General features: G+C 43.0%; 1 protein-coding gene across 1 annotated transcript in view; it reads right to left on the reverse strand.

Moving 5' to 3' along the window:
- Window positions 1–20,765, reverse strand: part of POLG (DNA polymerase gamma, catalytic subunit) — a 1,518,109-nt gene that overhangs the window by 1,197,829 nt on the left and 299,515 nt on the right. The window contains exon 6 of the mRNA XM_044078211.1: window positions 1,482–1,561. Within this exon, the coding sequence (XP_043934146.1) occupies window positions 1,482–1,561 (80 nt within the window). The remainder of the gene's footprint in view (window positions 1–1,481; window positions 1,562–20,765) is intronic.

Raw genomic sequence — 20,765 nt, forward strand, 5'->3', positions numbered from 1 at the left:
GCTCCGAACGGTGAACTGCGAATCCTGGACCCCGTGGATGGCACCGATGGGGTCGGAGCAGAGATGCCAGAAGGGGCTACTGGAACCGACCTTGAGGCATCTGACGGAACCGACAGCTCTGGCTCCGAAGAAAGGTCCGGAGGAGGAACAGCCAAAGATGAAGGGAGGACGGGCTCCGGAGCTGACTGGGCCGGAGCCAAAAGCAATTTAACCAGCACCGATGAATGGAGCAGTTTCCTCACCACTCTATCAACATCGTCATCAGAAAGTGTCCTAGAGGGCATGGTAGGGGATCTGGATCTCCCTATAGAGGGAGACCTACGAGTCAGGGAAACTGGTCGAAAAACTGGAGACCGGCTCCAAACTGACAAATCTGTCACTGGCTCCAATAAACAGATTGCCGATGTCGACATCATCGATGCACTGTCTTCTGTCAGCCCTGAAACCAGTGGAGCCGAAAAAGCAACTGTAGTTTTAATGATTTTCACCGGCAGCTCCGAGGAGACTGACGAAGCCGAAGAGCGTTTCTTGGAAGATTTTTTGTCCGTCTTTTCGTCTGTTTTGGAAGGAGAGGACCTGGAACTGGAAGACCTCGCCAAATCCTCTTCAAAGGAAGGTTTCAGGAATCCCCTTAATATTAGCTTGTTCTTCCTCTCTTGCAGCACACGAGGGCTGAACACGTGACAGAGCAAGCAAGATTCCTGTAAATGAATAGTCCCTAAACAATACACACACACAGAGTGCCCATCTGTCAAAGACATCTTATTGTTACACTTGACACACTTTTTAAAGCCCGAAGGCCTGTGCTCTTTAGAATCCTTCGACATGCTAAAGGCAAGAACACACACACACACAGGGGAAAATGGTAGGGGCACCTTCACCACAACAAACAGAGTGCGGGAAACTAGAGCCTCTAACTCAAAAGGCCTAGAGACCGCGGGATAACCACAGGGAGGACTCGGTCCTCTAAGTTAAACGGGCCTAGCCCAGGAAAAAAGGAAACAAACAGTCACACAACAAAGAACCCGCCAACCGGAGGGATCAACCTGCTACACAACAAGAAACAAAAACAGGGGAGGACTAGGTCCTCTAACTGAAACGGGCCTAGCCTGTAAACACCAAGGGAAACGGGATACTAAGAAAAGTTCAACTGAACTGGTCAGAAGCAAAACACACACACTAGCTATGAAAATAGCTTCTGGAGCTACTAGTTGAAAAATAAGTATAAAAATTGTACTTCGCCACAGTCAAGAGCGAGACTACGTCCGAGCGGCAAACGAGATCTGGGGATAGGCGCTTTGCAGCATGGGATACCTCTTAGCCATGAGCCAATTGAAGACTTCAAGCTAGAGTATGGCTGAGTCGGAGCCGAGATTCGGCACCGAACTCACGGGTAAGAAGGTAGGTGAGATTGGACCACATAACATCCTCTATTTTACCTTGTTAAAGTGAAAAGTATGACTGCTAAATAATTCACTTACCTCTCCATGAAGAATGGCAACTGCTGTTGGAACACTTCGTGTGTTGCCTGAACATCTTGAGCACAGTATTTCATCATATCCTGAAAAGCACAAAGCAACATGACAACAAAATACATCAACTAGAATGTCAATCTTCTGTCATTTATGATGAACACATCTCAATTACAATATACCTTGTTTAAGTACAAGACAGACAGCTTTGCACAAGAGAAAGTCAAATGGATTCAGCAAAGCGTTTGCACCTTTTTGAGAGGAAAAGGCAAAAGATACAAAGTTTGTCAAGATGGTATCTGGCCAGCAGAACTTCCAGTCTGTGGGACTTATGCCATTTGAGTTAACCTCATCAAAACAGAAATCACTAACACTGACTTTGAGATTTAGAAAGCCACAAAGATAATAAACAGTTATTCACCCCAAACATCCTCATTTAAAAATGGGCTTTGCCCAGTTGGACTTCCTGGTAAACAAATAAATAAATAAAATAAATAAAACAAAGAATTCTATGTTAGTTATTTCTGCAATAGTGGATTCAGTTCACTGAATCGGATTCAAGTTGTGTAGCTTTAAAGCCATTAACTCTTCACCTGTTCTGCCCATCACTGAAAATATAATGAAACAAGTCTTGCCTGTATAATGCATCAAGCAACTAAATCCAAAACAAAGTTGTGTTATGGCCTCTGCCTGACAGCCACTGTCTCAGCACAACAGATAGTTACTTTTGGTTGCCTCATTTTTATTTTTATCTCTGTGCCAACTAACCAACCATCTCAGCTACCATGCCAATACTGCATTTAGACTGTCATCCAAGCAACCATCAAGTTTGTTTTTCCCCCTTTATGTGCTACAGTTTCCTATCTATGCATATAAACCACTCAGGGGATAGGTATGCAAAGTGAGGATGGTCACCTGCAATCTTGGGTGAAGTAACCACCAAAAAGTTCTGCCTCTTTTGTAATCAGATTCATCTATTCTGTCTCAGTCTCCACTTGGGATCAGTCAAACAATATGTCATCATTCCTCTCTTTGCCCCACTGACTCCTCCAGTGTCTAGGCTGCTAGATGAACTAGGATAGCCTGGGTCACACACAGGAGTCCATTCATCTGTATAAGTCACAGAGTTGACTACCTACAGCTATTCTTTACAACACTTCCCTACATGTGGTTAGCATCTGACTTGGCAGCCACTAACTCTGAATTCCCTTTCTTTAATGTTCTGTTTCCCTGACTGTGTTTGCTGTCATTACACTTAAACTAAAAACTGCTGTTTGTGTACATACTAAGTTCATTCTATTAGGGTGTTTCTCCTTTCCCCATCATTGTCTGGCTAAAAGAGTATTTAATACGTATATGGGATGACCACAATCCTATAAAGCATGATTCAAAGTTATTTCAGGGAGCTGTTTCTTAACTGTCTGTAATCAATAATTTGCCTTCGGGGGACCTTCTATTAGTCTTTCATCAAGGAACAGTCCCACATATGATAAATTAAAGCTAACATGCATGCTAGCATGTGTTTTTCAGAAAGGTAGGGAAAACTTCAACAGAGGCAAGCAAGTCTGATTCTGGCACTGATATGAAGTCACCACTTTCCACTTCAGATGGTAATGAAGGTGGCTTAATGCTCTTCCTTGCATAACAAATACGAGTTTCCTGGCCACTGCTATTGATTTCAAAATGTTCAGATCTCAACCTCTTTCTGCATACACCCAAAACATCTAGGTCTTACCCAGTTAACTAGATAACTGTCTTTACAATCTGTCAAAACACTGACCAAGACAAAATGACAGGTTCCTACAGAACTACTTCCTACTTTTTTGGAAAGATTAATGCTGTTTATTTTTATCCAATGGGAAATTACTCTTGTTCTATGGAGGGCACTGTAGGTGTCCTTGTGATTTATATCGGAGAAAGTAAGAGAAAATTTCAAGTTAGACTACAAGAGCACATCAGGGACATTAAAAAACAAAAGTAGATAGTCCCATTGATATGCATTTTAAAGATAAACATAATATTATTTTTTAATTATTGCAGGATACTATTCCTGAGCAGGTTTGTGTGAGGGTTGGGGAAAATTGTTTTTTTAAAGGATATACTTTTATATAAGGAATCCACTTTTATTTTACAGTTTAATGCATTGTTAGCCTGTGGGCTTAACTATGAGGTGAACTGGAAGCATTTGATTTAAGTATTTAATTAATTACATAATGGATTAATTGAACTGACTGATTGTTATATACGGCAACATTGTGTGCTGTTTGTTATACTCCTTAAAGGCTGTTTACCAAAGTGCTAGACAGAGTTATATTGTGTCTTCTAATAAACTGGGTCCTGTAGCCTTTGGTTGTTGTTCATTTATTCGCCAGCTTTGTTTTCTGGATTTCTTTATGGCTACGGACCCCTCATCTAACATTCCTTGTATTTTCCGAGAGGAAAATGGTTCATCACAAAGTTCATCTCGGATGATTATGCACAATTATATCACACAAGGATCCAGTGGGAGCCTTCTGAATGGTGAGATTTTTGCCATGAATGCAGGTAATACTGAGAATTATGGACAAATATATGGGAGATAGACAATGCAGAACTGAGAACCCATTTTTGTCTGTAGGACAGTCTATCTCAATGAACATTTCCAGAGAAGTGCAAGGACTGTGTGACAACTTAAAGAAATTGCTGTTTAAAGAAACAAAGGTATATTTCAATATTCTAGGTTTACATGGATACCTAGATTTGGACATATCCCCCAAAGGTTTACGGGCTTTTAAAAGTCCAAAACACCTTTTGATACAACTAACGATGTAGATAAAAGTGTTCTGTGACCGTTGGTTAGCAGAAGCTCATCGCTGCTCTATAGAATGGGTTACTATACTCATTGAGAGAGACCAAATTAAACAACGGAAACTTAAAAGATGAGATTAAAAATGTTTGTTCTGAGTTATCTTCTCATCGAACTGCAACCCGTTTAGAACACTTGTTGGGGGATATCAATGATAAATTAAAGTCTTTTGAATCTGATTTAATAGAAAAGAAAATTATAAAATCAAAAGTGATGCTTGTGATTATGAAAATGGGTGGGCATTTTTGTGGAAGTCCAATCATAAGAATAATAACCGGAACTCCCATAGACGTCAGAACGGAAGTTTTAAAGGACAGCAAGCAGTATCATTTGCTTCATCGGCAGGAACTGGCTTCACTACTGGGGGAGAGAGTGAATAAAAATGCTTATCCCCCTCTTCCTCCAGCACAGCAACCAGATGCACATGAACGGCATTTTTGGAGAAATGGTGAAAGGCAAGTGGGCTAGCAAAATTGCAAAAGGAGTTGGAATCACCATGGACAGAACATGTATGCGAATGAAGAATATGCACACTCACCATCTATATGAGGTAGATGGAAATAATATGACTGTTGACTTTGATACATGTTTGTACAGGTTCTCCTGTTTTAAATTTATCCGGCTGTGAACTTAGTTTAACACAATTAGAAGTTTTTAATTTAGGTTTAAAATTTGTGCCCACAGTAATACCATGTTGTCATGTTCTTAAACAAGAAATACTCCGTCTTAGTACAGAAATTACATTTAAAAGATTTTTTACAGTATGTGAATATGTTTTGAGTGATGAAACTGCTTTGGATGAAAGTTTTATTTCTTGTGTTTCTGATTTTAATGAGGATGGTAATACAAATGCTTATTGTTTACTGAACACTACAGCTGTTCTTATTCATAGCTCTTTTATTCCCCCTTTTACTAATGACTATATTAAACCATTTTCTGAGATGTTTAATTTTCTAGTAGAACAGTTATATGATGATTTTAAGTCCAGATCTGATATAAGTTATAATTTAACTACAGACGAGTGGAATGCTTTAAAACATTTAAGTAATAGAAAAGATCTTTTAATAAAACCTTCTGACAAAGGAAACAAAGTTGTGATATTGCATCATGCCCAGTATGCCCGTATGTGTTATAAATACATGGAGGACGAGTCTTTATATGGAAAAGGTAGTACTGAAGCTTATAATGATGCAATATCACAGTATAAATTATTGCTGGAAAAAGGTTATACATTGGGTTATTTAACAAAGGAAGATACTGATAAAAAATTTGATGTTCATGGCTGTAAGACTGCTACCTTTTATTGTTTACCCAAGATACATAAAAGTTTAATTAATCCACCTGGCTGCCCTATTGTATCTGTGTGCAAGTATTTTACGAATAATACACTTTTTTGATACATAAATATTTATTGCCATTTCTGCCCAAGTTAAAATCCTATGTAAGAGATACTTTTGATTTTTTTACACAAGATTTCAGAATTGAGATGGGAAAAGGGCATGTATTATCTTACAGTTTATGTTAAAAGCCTTTACACAAGTATAAAGCATAAAGATGGTATTCAAGCTCTATATCAGTTTTTGGGTGATAATTCCTTAGCCCATTATGTTATTAAATTAACTCATTTTTGTTTGTTAAATAATTATTTTTTATTTGATAAAGTAATATATCATCAGTTGCAAGGCATAGCAATGGGGGCTTCTTTTGCCCCTATGTATGCAAACTTGATTTGATTTTGAGGTGGAATATTTACATAAACATACTTTATTGACTAGATATGTTGTTAGATATTACAGGTACAGTGGATATAAAAGTGTACACACCCCTGGTAAAATGCCAGGTTTTTGTGGTATAAAAAAATGAGATCACACTAAATCATTTCAAAAGTTCCCACCTTTGATGTGACCTATAACCTGTACAGTTCAATTGAAAAACAAACAAATCTGTTAGATGAAAAAATATAAAAAATAAAAATTGTACAATAAGCTGGTTGCAAAAGTGTGCACACCCTTAAACTAATACTTTGTTGAACCACCTTTTGATTTAATTACAACATTCAGTCTTCTTAGGTAGGAGTCTATCTGCATGGCACATCTTGACTTGGCAATATTTTCCCACTCTTCCTTGCAAAAACGCTCCAAATCTGTCAGATTGCGAGGGCATCTCTTGTGCACAGCCCTCTTCAGGTCAACCCACTGATTTTCTACTGCATTTAGGTCTGGGCTTTGACTGGGCCATTCCAATACTTTAATTTTCTTCTGGTGAAGCCATTCTTTTGTGATTTATATTATGCTTGGGGTCATTGTCATGCTGAAAGGTGAAATTCCGCTGTGTACACTTTTTATATCCACTGTACATAGATGATTTGATTTTTATTTGTAAGGGAAGTATAGAATTGAAGAATTTTTTATGGATTTGCAACAAAACGCATATGGTCTAGGGTTTGATGGTTTACAATATGGAGATCAGGTTGTATTTTTGGATCTGGTTTTAAAAGAGTTGAAAAATTATGACGCGAGAAAGTACAGTTGTGTACACTTACCATAAATATATATGTTCGAGTGTATTCAATATTGTAGTCATCACACTTGGGTTATCTGCCTGCAGGTAGCCCTCAGTTGGTTCTAATACCAAAGACTTCGTATTTTTGTGTCGGTTGCTGTCACTCCAGGATTGACGTCAGGCCGTATGGCGTATAAAAACAGGCAGCCGACGCCATTACATCAGCTCCCCCACAATAAGGAGCTAAGCTATGGTGGGAAAATCACCACCAGTAAAAAGCAAATAATACCCCTGCAAGGAGAGAGAGAGAAGGGGGATGGAGGGAGGGAAACCAGGACTGCAACAGTGAATACACTTGAATGTCTACATTTATAGTAAGTATACACAACTGCACTATGTTCTTCATGTTTCACTGTTGCAGTCATCACACTTGGGTTGATTTCCAAAGCTGAATAAAGGGTGGATGCAGTCAAGAAGAGTTTGGGCTGGCTAGTATGCCCTGCAAGACTGCAGTTGCAAAACCCGCCCTGGATTTGGAAAATATAGGCAGGTGGTAATGCTTTGTGAATGTGTGTACAGAACTCCAGGTAGCAGCCTCCAGAATGTCCCTAGTAGGGATTCCCCTGAGGAATGCTGTACAGGTAGAAGTTGCCCTAGTGGAATGTGTTCTGACCCCCTGAGGGGTTGGTTTCCCATGGTGTTTGTATCAGAAATGGATACAGTGTGCTATCCATTTGGAAACTGTCCGTTTTGAAATGGGCTTACCCTCTGCCCCTGGTGCAAAACTGATTAGTAACTGGTAAGATTTCCTGAAGGGCTTGGTCCTATCCAGGTAGGATCTGAGCTGTCTGTGCACGTCCAAGGAGTGCAGGATCCTTTCTCCTTTATTTTGAGGATTAGGGAAGAAGGTTGGCAAATGCAAAGATTGGCTGAGAACCACACTGGACACCACTTTAGGCATAAAGGAAGGATTAGTCCTGAGGGAGACCCTGTCAGCATGAAAAATAATGAAGGGTTCCACAGCCATAAGTGCTTGTAGCTCAGACACTCTTCTAGCTGAAGTGATGGCCAGAAGCAATGCTGTTTTCCAAGAGAGGAATTTTAACTCTGCTGATGCTGCAGGCTCAAAAGCGGGTAGCATGAGCTATTCCAGTACAAAGTTAAGGCCCCAAGCAGGGGTGGGTGCTCTCCTTGGTGGTCTTAAGTTGTTTGCCCCTCTCAGGAACTGTTTGATAAGAGGGTGAGAGAAAAGGGGTGGCTCAGTGTTGTAATGAGCTGAGATGACAGAGGCATGGATCTTAATGGAAGAGAAAGACAGGCCCTCTGTGGAGTAGATCTGCTAAGTAATCCAGGATTAGAGGTAGAGAGGGCAGAGCTGTGTCCTCTCCTTTAGACTGAATCCAGGAACAATACCTTTTCCACTTAGCATAGGATTTCCGTGTACTGGGTCTTCTAGCTTCAAGAATGACGTCCAGCACCTGCTTGCTTAGGCTGGTCACTGGGGGAGAATTCAAGGAATAAGCCAGGCTGCAAGATGCAGGGTTTGCAGGTGCGGATGCAAGATCTGTCCCCCCTGCTGAGTGAGGGTCGGGCTCTGGGGTAGGTGCCAGGGTGGCACCAGTGACAGGCTGCACAGTAGTGTGTACCAGTGCTAGCATGGCCAGTCTGGGGCAATCAGGATTGTCCTTGGTTTGTCCTGTCTTATCTTGAGCAATATTCTTGAGAGAAGGGGCAGAGAGGGAAATGCATAGATTGAGAGGTTTACCCACGGGAGGATAGGGCATCCACTTTCCAGGCCCTGCTGTGAGGTGTCCTGGAGCAGAATATGCTGAGCTGGTGATTGCAAGGGGAGGCAAAGAGATCCACCTAGGGGTCCCCCATTTCTGGATCAGAAGGCTGAAGGTGCTGGGCTCTAATTGCCACTTGTGTGGGTCTAGGAGATTTCTGCTTAAGTCATCTGCCAGTGAGCTTTGTTTGCCTAGCAGGAATTGAGCTTGCAGATGGACCTGCATGTCCAAGGCCTTGTTCCACAGGGCCATGGTTGCCTGCAGAGTGGGTAAGAGTGGGTTCCCCCCGCTTGTTGATGTACCACATAACTGTGGCACTGTCTGTTTTTATTAGCAGGGGTCCTGGTGAGAGTAGGGATCCAAAAGCTGTTAGAGCATGCTGAACAGCTAGCATCTCTTTTTGGTTGATGTGCAGATGAATTTGACTTGGGCTCCAGTGGCCCTGAATGCACTTGTCGTCCAGGTGTGCCCCCCCAGGCATAGTCTGATGCATCTGTGGTTAGGGTCTGGGCAGCATGGGGATGAGTAAAGGGAAGTCTCTTGTTGTGGTTGCATGCTGCTGCCCACCAAAGAAACTCTGTCCTTAGACAAGGTATAATAGGAGTGACAGTTTCCAGGTCCTGAGAATGTTGGCACCAAAGACTTTTTAAGTACCACTGAATTTTCCTCATATACAGTCTGGCATATGGAATTAGTAGGATGCAAGAGGCCATGAACCCTAGGGCCTGCAGGATTTTCCTTGCAGATAGCTGGGTTCTGGTGGCCATTTGAGTGAAGCAGCCTGTCAGATAGCCTTGTTTTTCTGAAGTAGGGAATGCCATCTGGGATGCTGTGTCCAAGCTTGCTCCCAGGAATACAATCTTTTGACTGGGGACTAGTTTTGATATCTTTACGTTGATAGTGTACCCCAGGGAAGTCAGAAGGTTCTTTGCAAATGTCAGGTGCTGCAACAGCATTTCCTGACGGTCTGCTTGAATCAGGCAGTCGTCCAAGTACGGGTAAATTTGAATTTTTCTCTGTCTGCAGTAGGCAATGGCTGGAGCCAGGCATTTTGTGAATACTCTGAGAGCTGTGGATAAGCTAAAGGGAAGTGCAGAGAACTGATAATACATAGATCCTGCCCTGAAGCGTAGGTATTTCCTGCATGTGTCCCTGATAGGGATGTGCAGATAGGCTTCTGTTAGGTCTAGGGTGGCTAACCAGGCATCTTTGGCCAGCACAGGAAGAAGCTGCTAAAGGGTGAGCATTTTGAATTTTGGTACCACCAGGAAGGTGTTTAGAATGGAAAGATCTAGGATTGGACGCCAAGTGCCTTCTTTTCTGGGTACCAGGAAAAGTCTGGACTAGAACCCATGACCTTTCTGTTCCACAGGAACAGGTTGAATTGCCCTTATAGAGAACAGGGATTGAACTTGGTTTTGTGTCTCTGCCTACTGGTTTGGAACAAGGTCTGGGAACCCTTTTGGAATTGGCAGTGAGTGGAAGTAAAATTTGTACCCCTGGGATTCAATGCTGAGGACCCGTCAGTCTTTGGTGATGGAAGTCCAGTTTCTTGCATGATGGGCAAGCTTTCCTCCTAGGGGCACGAGCAGTTGGGCAGAGGTGGGGAGTGGAGTTGAGAAGTCATTGTGAATTCTTTCCGTAAGGGGGTGGCTTAGCATTCCCTGTTTTTGAAGTGGAGGCACTCCATTGCTTAGCTCTCTGCATACCCTGAGAATGTAGTCTGGGGGGGGGGGGTCCGTTTCCCCTGGGTCTAGTTTGAGATGGCGTTGAGGGGGCTGGAAAGGACCAATGCTTCAAGGGGCAATGCCTACTGAATCCAGGAGGCTGTACTTGCACAAAATCTTTGACTGTCTGCATAGATAATCTTTTTCTTCCATCTTTTTAAGAACCTCTTCTGCATTGGTGCCAAACAGATTGTCCTTGTTCAAAGGAGCATCTAGTAATTTTGATTTGACATGGTCTGGCAAGGTCTGCTCCTTAAGCCAAGCATGCCTTCTCAGTACAGAACCAGTGACTGCTGCCCTGAAAGATGCTTCTAGGGCGTCAAAGCCACATTGCAAAGTATGCTTGCTGACTTGGCTTGCAGAATGCATAAACTCTTGTAATTCTTTATTTTCTGCACAGTCTGTAAAGGTAGCCAATTTTTTATTTATTTACTTATTTTACATTTGTTAACCAGCAAAGTCCGATTGGATACAGGTCCATTTTCAGCAGAGGCCCAGGGAGAAAAAAATCTAAATGTACATAACTAGTGTAATTACAGTGAAATTATTACAGTGAATTATCACAAAAGTGAAATTTGTTTAACAATATATACAAACAGGTACATGTTTTACTCACATACATACAGTATGGGTTGGAAGTTAGTATCTGAGAAAGAAGTCATTAGATTTTATCTTACAAAAGAGGGAAATTCAAACATTAAGGTGGGTAACATGCATGGTATCATCTTAACTTTAAATCTTTCAGTAGGTGAGAGAAATACAAAATTCTAAGCAGTTAGAGAATCAGAAATTTATTCTTGAAATTAGGTTCACATTTATAGATTCTGTTTGTGTGGGGGTTAGTCAGGGTTTGTACAGGGACAAAGCCAATGCATTTTTAGGTATTTCTTAAGAGATTTGTTTTGAATTGGGATAAGGAGGGGTCATTGCTGAGTTCAGCAGGAAGAAGGTTCCAGTTTTTTTCTGGCAGAGCTGGAGAATAGTGATGCACCAGCTGAACTGTTGGTTTTAACAGTTTGTACTAGCATTTTGTTGAAAGAGCGAAGGGCCTTTAGGTTACCATAGGGGGTGATAATATTTTTCAGTATGGGTATACTGTCTGGCTGGTACAGAATTTTATGAACAACTATTAGTTGGTTATATTGCAGTTGGTAGGGTAACTCTAGCCAGTCTAATGATTGAAGGTTAACAGTGATGAGTTCTATAAGCTGACCCTGTGGCAAATCTGGCAATATTATTGTAGTAGCTAGTAAATTTATTGAGGTTTGATTTGCTTAGGTTAGCAAAGATGGGTGAGGCATAAAGAAGGGTTGATAGCAGATGTGTACGGGCAGTAATAGTTCTAGCAAATGGGGTTAGGAATTGCTTAACCCTATATAGCGAGCCTAGTTTTTTGTTAACTGTTTTAATAGTTTTGTCTATGTGAGCATCGAACTTAAGGTTGCTGTTGATGATTACTCCCAGTAGTTTAATACTAGGTTCTGGGGAAATTATGGTGCCATTGTTAGATGTTATTGTGAGAGGTGGTGAGGGGAATCTTGCGAGTGGGGGAGAAGAGCAATAGTTTGGTTTTGTTCATTTCCTTAAGTTCCATAATATGTTGTTGGTACTTCGACATGTGAAATAAGAAGTTATGTACTCACCATAACGTTCCATGTGAGTTGTTCATCTTGCCTTCATTCTTTACTGATGGGTTCGGAGCGGCTCCATCGGCTCCGGTATGGCCGTTTGCAAAGCTCAAGGTTTACCAGTAGCTCGAGACCAAGCCTCTTATCCTATGATACACTGGGAATTACCTCAGATCTTGTTTGCTGCGTGTACTATAGCAATATAACTGAGCTATCCTCCCATGGAGAGGAAAAAGAATTCAGCAACCAGGATGAGACCAACCTCTAGGTCAACTATCAGCCAGGAGGGGGAAGGAGGGAGGGACGTAAGAATGAAGGTGAGATGAACAACTCACATGGAGTGTTATGGTGAGTACATAACTTCTTAATGTGAAGTTGTTCAATCTCGCCGTTTATTCTTTACTGATGGGTAGCGTCCCTAGCACCCTCAATCTCGAGTGGCTCACGGGAGTACATTCCTCAGGATCGTAGTCCCAAAAGAAGCCCTGTCCCTGGAGGCCTTATCAACTTTGTAATGAGTGATTTAAGTATGAGGTTTACACCAAGTGGCTGCAGCACAAATGTTATCAAGGGGCAATTTGGCTTGGAATGCAGAAAATGTAGAAACTGCTCTGTTTGAGTGAGCTTTAATCTTGTGTAGTAAGGGCATATTAGCAGCTGAATAAACAAAGGTGATACAATCAAATAGCCATTTAGAAAGCATTGTTTTAGCCACTGGTCTACCTTTTCTGGCTTCAGAGAATGACACAAAGAGCTGGTCTGACTTCCTAATATCTTTTGTTTCGTCCAAATAAAATCTGAGCTGTCTGTGAATGTCATGTTTGTGCAGCATATACTCTAATTTATTGGAATGGCTAGGGAAAAAGACTGGTAACTCAATGACTTGGTTGATATTAGATTCTGAACAAACTCTGGGCAAAAAGGAAGGGTTTGTCCTAAGAGATACTCTATCAGCATGAAAAATCAAATAAGGAGGGCTGATAGATAAAGCCTGACATTCTGACACTCTGCAGGCAGAAGTAATAGCTACCGGAAATATGGTTTTCCACGACAAAAATTTGAGATCACAAGATGATGCTGGTTCAAATGCGGGGAGAATTATACGAGACAGCATAAAGTTTAGATTCCAAGGAGAATAAGGAGTTTTCACTGGAGGCCTCATATGAAAAGTTCCTTTGAGAAAAGCCTTGGACAACCTGTGGGACATTATGTTTAGTCTGTCAGCTCCGAAATGAAAGGTAGACATAGCAGCCAACTGAAACTGAACTGTTGCAGCTGCTGCTACTTTATTAAAGATCATAGTCAAGAATTCTAATATGGATGTCAAGGGGACTTGATAAGGATTAATGTTCTGCTTAGAAGCCCATACAGAAAATCTTTTCCACTATCAAGATATAATCTTTTAGTGCACGGCTTATGGGAAGACAAAAGGATCTGTTTTGTCTCACTGGAAAAGTTATGAAGCCCTGCTATGAGGGGAACTGGAGCAGCCAAGCTGTCAGCTTCAGTGACTGCAAGGAGGGATGGAGGTCCCCCGATAGATGTGTCAGAAGGTCCGGAACTGGGTCCATAATCCATGGATCCTCCAAGAGATGATGATGAAGAAAATGGGAACCAAATCTGCTGAGACCAATAAGAGGCTATAAGAATGATGGTCCTTCCCAGAGATTTTGCTTTTTGTAGAAATCTGGGTATCAACGGGATAGGAGGAAATGCATGGAGGAGACCCGGGGGCCAATAGTGTATGAGTGCATCACTTGGTGCTTCTCCCGGAAAGGGAATCAGGGCAAAGTAGCTTCTGCATTTCGTGTTGATGTGACTGTCAAAAAGACTGCAGCAAGGCTGGCCACATTTGCAGAAAATCCTGTCCGCAATCTCTTTCTTGAGGGGCCACCCGTGCGGCAACAAGACTGCCCTGCTCAGTTTGTCTGCTATCACGTTGGATCTCCCCGGGATGTGCGTTGCCAACAGAAAGTGCTGGGAGGAAACAGCCCACTGCCAAACTCTGAGGGCTTCTCGGCAAAGGGGGTAAGACTTGGTTCTGCCTTGCTTGTTCAAATACCACACTACTGACATATTGTCTGTCTGAATTGCAATCATTCCTAGAGGAAGAGAGTCCTGGAAGTACTGCAACGCCAGAAGTACTGCTCTCATCTCCAGAACATTGATATGCAAATGTGACTCTTGATCTGTCCATGTGCCTTGGGCAGTCTTTCCCTGAAAATGCCCCCCCCACCCTATCAGGGAAGTGCCCATGGTCACAGTGGCTATTGGGGGGGGTAGTACAAAGGGGCGTCCTATGGTTACATGAAGAGACGTCAACCACCATTGGAGATCTCTCTTGTAAGAGTCCGTAATTAAAATCGTGTGATTCATTGGAAGTTCCTGATAAGACCATTGAGTGACCAGCAGCCACTGAAGAATCCGCATATGCATCCTTGCTAATGGTATGGCTAAGATCGCTGTAGCCATCAAACCCAATACTTTTAAAACTTCTGTGGCTGGTGCTCTGTCTTTTGATACCAATGAGCTGACATGCTGGTGAAGAAGAAAATCTCTCGACTGGTAGTGTCTAACTCTGCACCTATAAAAACGATATGCTGTGATGGCGACAAAGCAGACTTTTCTGAGTTGACTGTAATGCCCAAGTGATTGCAGAGTGTCAGAGTGTATTTCCTTCCCTGAATCATTTGATGCCTGGTGGTGGAGGTAAGGAGCCAATCGTCTAGGTATGGAAACACCTGGAATCCTAGATGCCTCAGGTGAGCCATGACCACTGCCAAGCATTTGGTGAACACTCTGGGGGCTGTAGTGAGACCAAAGGGCAGGGCAGGGCTCGAAACCGATAATGATTGGCTCCCAGCAGGAAACACAGGTGATCTCTGGATGGTCTGGCCATTTTTATGTGGTAGTACGCATCCTTGAGATCTATGAAGTAAATCCAATTGTCTTTCCCTAAAAAGGGAAGTACAGACTGTAGCTTGACCATCTGGAACTTCTCTTTCTTCACAAATTGGTTGAGTCTGCTGAGGTCCAAAATGGATCTCCAGTCCCCTGTTTTCTTTGGAACCAAAAAGAATCTTGAGTAAGTTCCGAATCCTGTTTGGTCTGCTGGGACTGGCTGGATGACTCTTTTTTTTCTAGCAACTTGTGGACCTCTATAGTTGCTTGTTCCCAGTAAATGGGTGGAATGTCCAGGATTCTCCTTGCGGGTGGGGGGGTGGGGTGGAGAACGGTATGAAATACCCTCTGGAAATGATATTTTGTACCCAGCTGTCTTTTGTTGTATCTTGCCAGGTGTCTTGGTACAAAGATAAGCGGACCCCCGACTGCCTCCAGAGCAGGACAGTCGGGCCTCCTTTCGGGACTGCTGATAAGGGCTGACCAGAGAAGTGATCTCTGTCACCCTGGTGTTGCAGACCCCCCTCTGCCGTGAGGACAGTGTCTTCCACTATTACCCCCTCCTCTGCCCCTGGGGGGGGGGTTCACCACGTGTGTCCTGAAAGCCTCCTTGGGCTTTCTGGAAAGTACAGTTGTGTACACTTACCATAAATGTAGATGTTTGAGTGTATTCACTGTTGCAGTCATTACATTTGGGTAATCTGCTTGCAGGTTGCCCTCAGTCGGCCTGATCAACAAAGTCTTGGGTACTGCGTCGGTTGCTGTCCCTTCTTCCATGACATCAGGTCGTCAGGGGTATAAAACATGCAGCCGACACCATTACATCAGTTTTTCTTGCCCCAGATGTCAGGTGCCCCCTAATGGGGAGCAATTAAACATAAAAAACACAAAGGTATACCTCCAACAAAAAAGCAAATACACCAAAAAGGCTGTTAAGCATACTAAAGGAAAGTAGAGGTATAGCCAAAAGAAGTTAGGGGGAAGGAGGGAGGGTAACCAGGACTGCAACAGTGAATACACTCGAACATCTACATTTATGCTAAGTGTACACAACTGTACTATGTTCTTCGTGTTTCACTGTTGCAGTCATTACATTTGGGTAGATTCCCAAAGCTATGGTTCAGAGGAGGATTTTAGATAGCATTAGGAGCAGCTATAAGACCCTGCAAGATTGCAGTGGCAAAGCCAGCTCTGGATTTAGAGAAAATTGGCAAATGGTAATGCTTGGTGAAAGTATGTACAGAACTCCAGGTAAAAGCTTCTAGGATGTCCCTGGTAGGAACGACTCTGAGAAAGGCTGTAGAAATAGATGCAGCCCTGGTGGAGTGAGGTGTGATTCCCTGGGGGATAGGTTTTCCATGGTGCTTATAGCAGAAATGGATGCAATGGCTTATCCAATGGTTTGTTTTGAAATAGCCTTACCCTCTGCCCCTGCAGCAAATGCTACCAGCAGTTGTTCAGATTTTCTTTGAGGCTTAGTCCTGTCCAAGTAGAATCTAAGTCGTCTGTGCACATCCAAGGAATGCAGAATCCATTCCCCTTTGTTCTGTGGATTGGGAAAAAAGGTTGGCAAATGAATGGACTGATTTAGAGCCACAGTGGATACCACCTTGGGCATGAAGGATGGATTGGTCCCGAGTGATACCCTGTCTGCATGAAAGATGATGAAAGGCTCCAGTGTCATAAGGGCCTGTAATTCAGATACCCTTCTAGCTGCAGTGATTGCTAAAAGGAAAGCTGTTTTCCAAGAAAAAAATTTTAAGTCTGCAGTAGCTGCTGGCTCGAAAGGAGGAAGAGTGAGTTTCTCCAATACAAAGTTAAGGTCCCACGTTGGGGTTGGAGCTCTCTCCTGGATGGTCTCAAATTTTTGGCCCCTCTAAGGTACTGCTTGAGCAGTGGATGAGAGAAGAGGGGAGGTTCTGTGTTATAATGGGCTGAAATGGCTGAGGTATGGATTTTAATGGAGGAAAAAGACAGGCCCTTGTGAAGCATCTCAGTTAAGTATTGTAAAATCTGAGGTAAATTGGGCGCTGCTGTGCTCATCCCTTGAGATTGGCTCCAGGCACAGAATCTTTTCCATTTTTCAGCATAAGATTTTCTAGTACTAGGCCTCCTTGCCTCTAAGATGACATCCATCACAGGTTTGCTGAGGGATGGTAATGGAGAATTTAAGTAATTAGTCAGGCTGCAAGGTTCAGTGTTTGAAGCTGAGGGTGCAGAATCTTGTTCTCCAGCTGAGACAGCAGGTAAGGAGTCTGAGGCAGGTGCCATGGAGATAACCGTGACACACTGCGCAGAAGGGGGTACCAGTGTTGGCGCGGTCAGTCTGGAGCAATCAAAATCATCCTTGGTTTGTCCTGTTTGACTTTTAGTAGTACTTTGGAGAGCAGAGGCAGAGGGGGGGGGGGCATAGACTGATATTTTTTTTCAAGCTGAAGGACAGAGCATCCACTTTCCAGGCTTGTTTGTTTGGAATCCTTGTGCAAAGTTTGTCCAATTGGTAGTTCTGGGGGGAGGCAAACAGGTCTATAATCGGGCTCCCCCATTCGCTTGTCAACATGTTGAAAATCCTTGGTTCCAGTTTCCATTCATGTGGGTCCATAAGGTTTCTGTTTAGTCCGTCTGCCAGTGTATTTAATTTTCCTGGCAGGAATTGCGCTTGTAGGTGCACTTGGTAGCTCAAGGCTGTGTTCCACAATGCCATGGCTAGTCTGCAGAGGGGGTAAGAGTGTGTACCCCCCCTGCTGGTTTATGTACCACATAACCGTGGTGTTGTCCGTCTTTACCATTAGTTGTCCTGGAAGAATGCAGTTCTTGAAGGCTGTCAGAGCATTCTGTACAGCTAACATTTCTTTCTGATTGATATGCAGGTGCATTTGACTTGGGTTCCATATGCCCTGAATGCACTTCCCTGCCAGGTGAGCCCCCCATGCATAGTCTGATGCATCTGTTAGTGTTTGGGTGGCAGGGGGTGGTGTGAAAGATAGTCCCTTGTTTTGGAGGCAGGCCTCTGCCCACCAAAGGAACTCTATGCGTAGGCAAGGTAAGATAGGAATCATTGTTTCTAGGCTGTGAGAATGTTGACTCCATAGGCTTTTTAGATACCACTGTAGTTTCCTCATATGCAGTCTTGCATATGGAATTAGAAGAATGCAGGAGGCCAAGAACCCCAAGGCTTGCAGTATTTGTCTTGCAGATAGCAGGGTTTTTGTGGCCACTTGTTTGAAGTAGGTTGTCAAATGAGTTTGCTTTTCTGGCGTGAGGTAAGCCACCTGGGAAGTTGTATTCAAGCTTGCTTTCAGGAATTTAATTTGTTGACAGGGTACCAGTTGTGATTTCTATTCATTTACGGTGTACCCCAAACAAGTTAGAAGCTTTTTTTTACAAACGCCAGATGATTCAAAAGTATGTCCTGGCTTTCTGCCTGAATTAGACAATCATCCAGATATGGGTATATGTGAATAATTCTTTGCCTGCAAAATGCAATCACTGGAGCTAGGCACTTTGTGAATACCCTGGGCGCAGTAGATAAGCCAAAGGGCAATGCAGAGAACTGATAGTGCGTGTAGCCTGCTTTGAAGCGTAGGTATTTTCTGCAAGATTCCCAGATTGGGATGTGCAGGTATGCTTCTTTTAGATCTAGTGTTGCCAACCAGGCGTCTTTGCCAAGCATAAGAAGTAATTGGTGAAGAGTCAGCATCTTGAATCTTGGAATGTCCAGAAAGGTGTTTAGAGTAGACAGGTCCAGGATAGGACGCCAAGAATTGTCTTTTCTGGGTACAAGGAAAAGTCTTGAGTAGAAACCTTGTCCCTTTTCCTCTTCTGGTACCAGCTGAATAGCCCCCATGCTTAAGAGAGAAAGTACTTGTTTTTGGGCCTCTGCCCACTGATTTGGGGGTAGGTCCGGCCACCCGCTTGGAGATGGCAACATGTGGAAGTGAAATCTGTATTTCCGGGACACTATATTCAAAACCCATTTGTCCTGGGTAATGAGTTCCCAATAATTTGCATGAAAAGCAATCTTTTCCCCCAAAAGGGCAGTCAGTTGATAAGTGCTTGGAAATTTTAAAAGGAAGTCATTGCGACAGTTTACCATAGGGGGAGTCTTATTATTCTCAGATTTGGAAGTGGAGGCCCCCCACTGCTTAGTTCTGTGTGTCCCCTGCGACTGAAACCTGGGGTTTTTGCTGTGTCTGGGTTTGGCTTGAGAAGACTTGGAAGGGGCTGGAAAGGACCATAGTTTCATAGGTTAGTACTAGGCTAACTGCCCTTCGGAGCCATTTTAAGCCTAGCCAATTATCCTTTTTGAGACTCAAACTCTGTACCTTGTGTTTGTAAGGCAAATACCTTAACCATTAGGCCACCCTCCCAACCCCTTCTTAGAAGGCCAGTGTCTGCTAAATCTAGGAGGCTGAACTTGTAAAAAATCTTTAACAGTTTGCATAGATTTAGCTTTATCTTCCATCTTTTTAAGAACTTCTTCAGCCTTGTTACCAAACAGACAGGTCCTGATTTAAAGGAGTATCCAACAATTTAGCTTTAACATGGTCAGGCAAAAATTGCTCCTTAAGCCAAGCATGCCTTCTAAGCACAGACCCAGTAACAGCAGACCAGCAAGAGGCCTCTAAGAAATCAAAACCACATTGCAAAGTATGTTTTCCAACTTGTTCAGCAGAATGCATTAAATCCTGCAAGTCTTTATTTTCCATACAGTCAGGAATCAACATCATTTTCTGTTTAAGTAGTCCAATAACATGTTGCTGATATTTTAACATATGCAATTGGCAGTTTAAAGCACTAATTGCCAAGGTTGCTGAAGTATAAACCCTTTTACCCCATCTATCCAGCGCCTTGGAGTCTCTATCAGAAAGGGTAGGATTTTTGGCAGTAGAAGCCTTAATGCCCTTGGGCCCCTGTGAAATGGTCTCTGGATCTGCAATAGGATTTTTGAAAAGGAACTTATGGGACTTGGGGACCCTGTAGTATCTGTCAGGTTTACTGGGAGCAGGAGGCAGGGAATCAGCGGCCAAACTGGATTCCGAGAAAGCATCATCAACAATGTCTAGTACAGGAGGAATAGCCAAAGGTCTATGCTGAGGTAGGAGAAGGAAATCCATAAGACTCTTTTTTGAATCAAAAAATTCCTGGCTTTCCCAGTGAAAATGCTCCCTCAGAGTATATAAGGTTTCACCAAAAGAAAAATCCTCAGGAGGGGAAGCAGAGGGAATAGAGTCCTCTGAGTCAGAATCCTCAAAAGTAGGTAAGGACAAATCCAGGTCATCAGAAGAATCAGAAGAAACAGAACCCTGATCAGAAGATTCATAATCCAGCTCAGGCCTAGGCCTCTTAGGGGGGGGGGTTGACTACCCCCGATTAGAGTTATTAGATCTTCAGCCATTTTTATCATTTTTTGTTTAGGCATAGAGGAATGAGCATGTGGCCTAGGCGTTGGTTTTTTAGACATGGATCGAGATTTAGGCCTTATTAATGAAGGAAGCGTTGATTTAATATGCAAGTCTGTAGGCCTGAGTACACCCTCAGAAGCCGGTGCCTTCACAGCGGCTCCGGACCCATCCAAGGTAGAAACATCCGCGGGTTCCATAACTGAAGTATCTCGTGGCATACCGGACTATGAATGGGTCTCAGTAGAGGCCTGCGAATCAGAAGTAGCTGGTATCAGGGGCTGCGAAAGCACCTCAATGAGTACCGACGAACTGGTGACTGGCTTAGGAGAAGCATTGTCGGCAAATTTGGACCTCGGTGGCCTGTCTCTGTCTTTAACTTTGCATTTTTTTGGAATTTCGGTAGTTGAATGGCTCACCGACGACATTTCTGGATAATTAAACCGAGAACCAAAATATTTAGAGGCAAAAATATACCGACGATGGAAAGTGTGCTAATTA

Source organism: Protopterus annectens, chromosome 7.part0 (genome assembly GCF_019279795.1).
Source record: "Protopterus annectens isolate FY-2018-M chromosome 7.part0, PAN1.0, whole genome shotgun sequence".
NCBI lineage: Eukaryota > Metazoa > Chordata > Ceratodontiformes > Protopteridae > Protopterus > Protopterus annectens.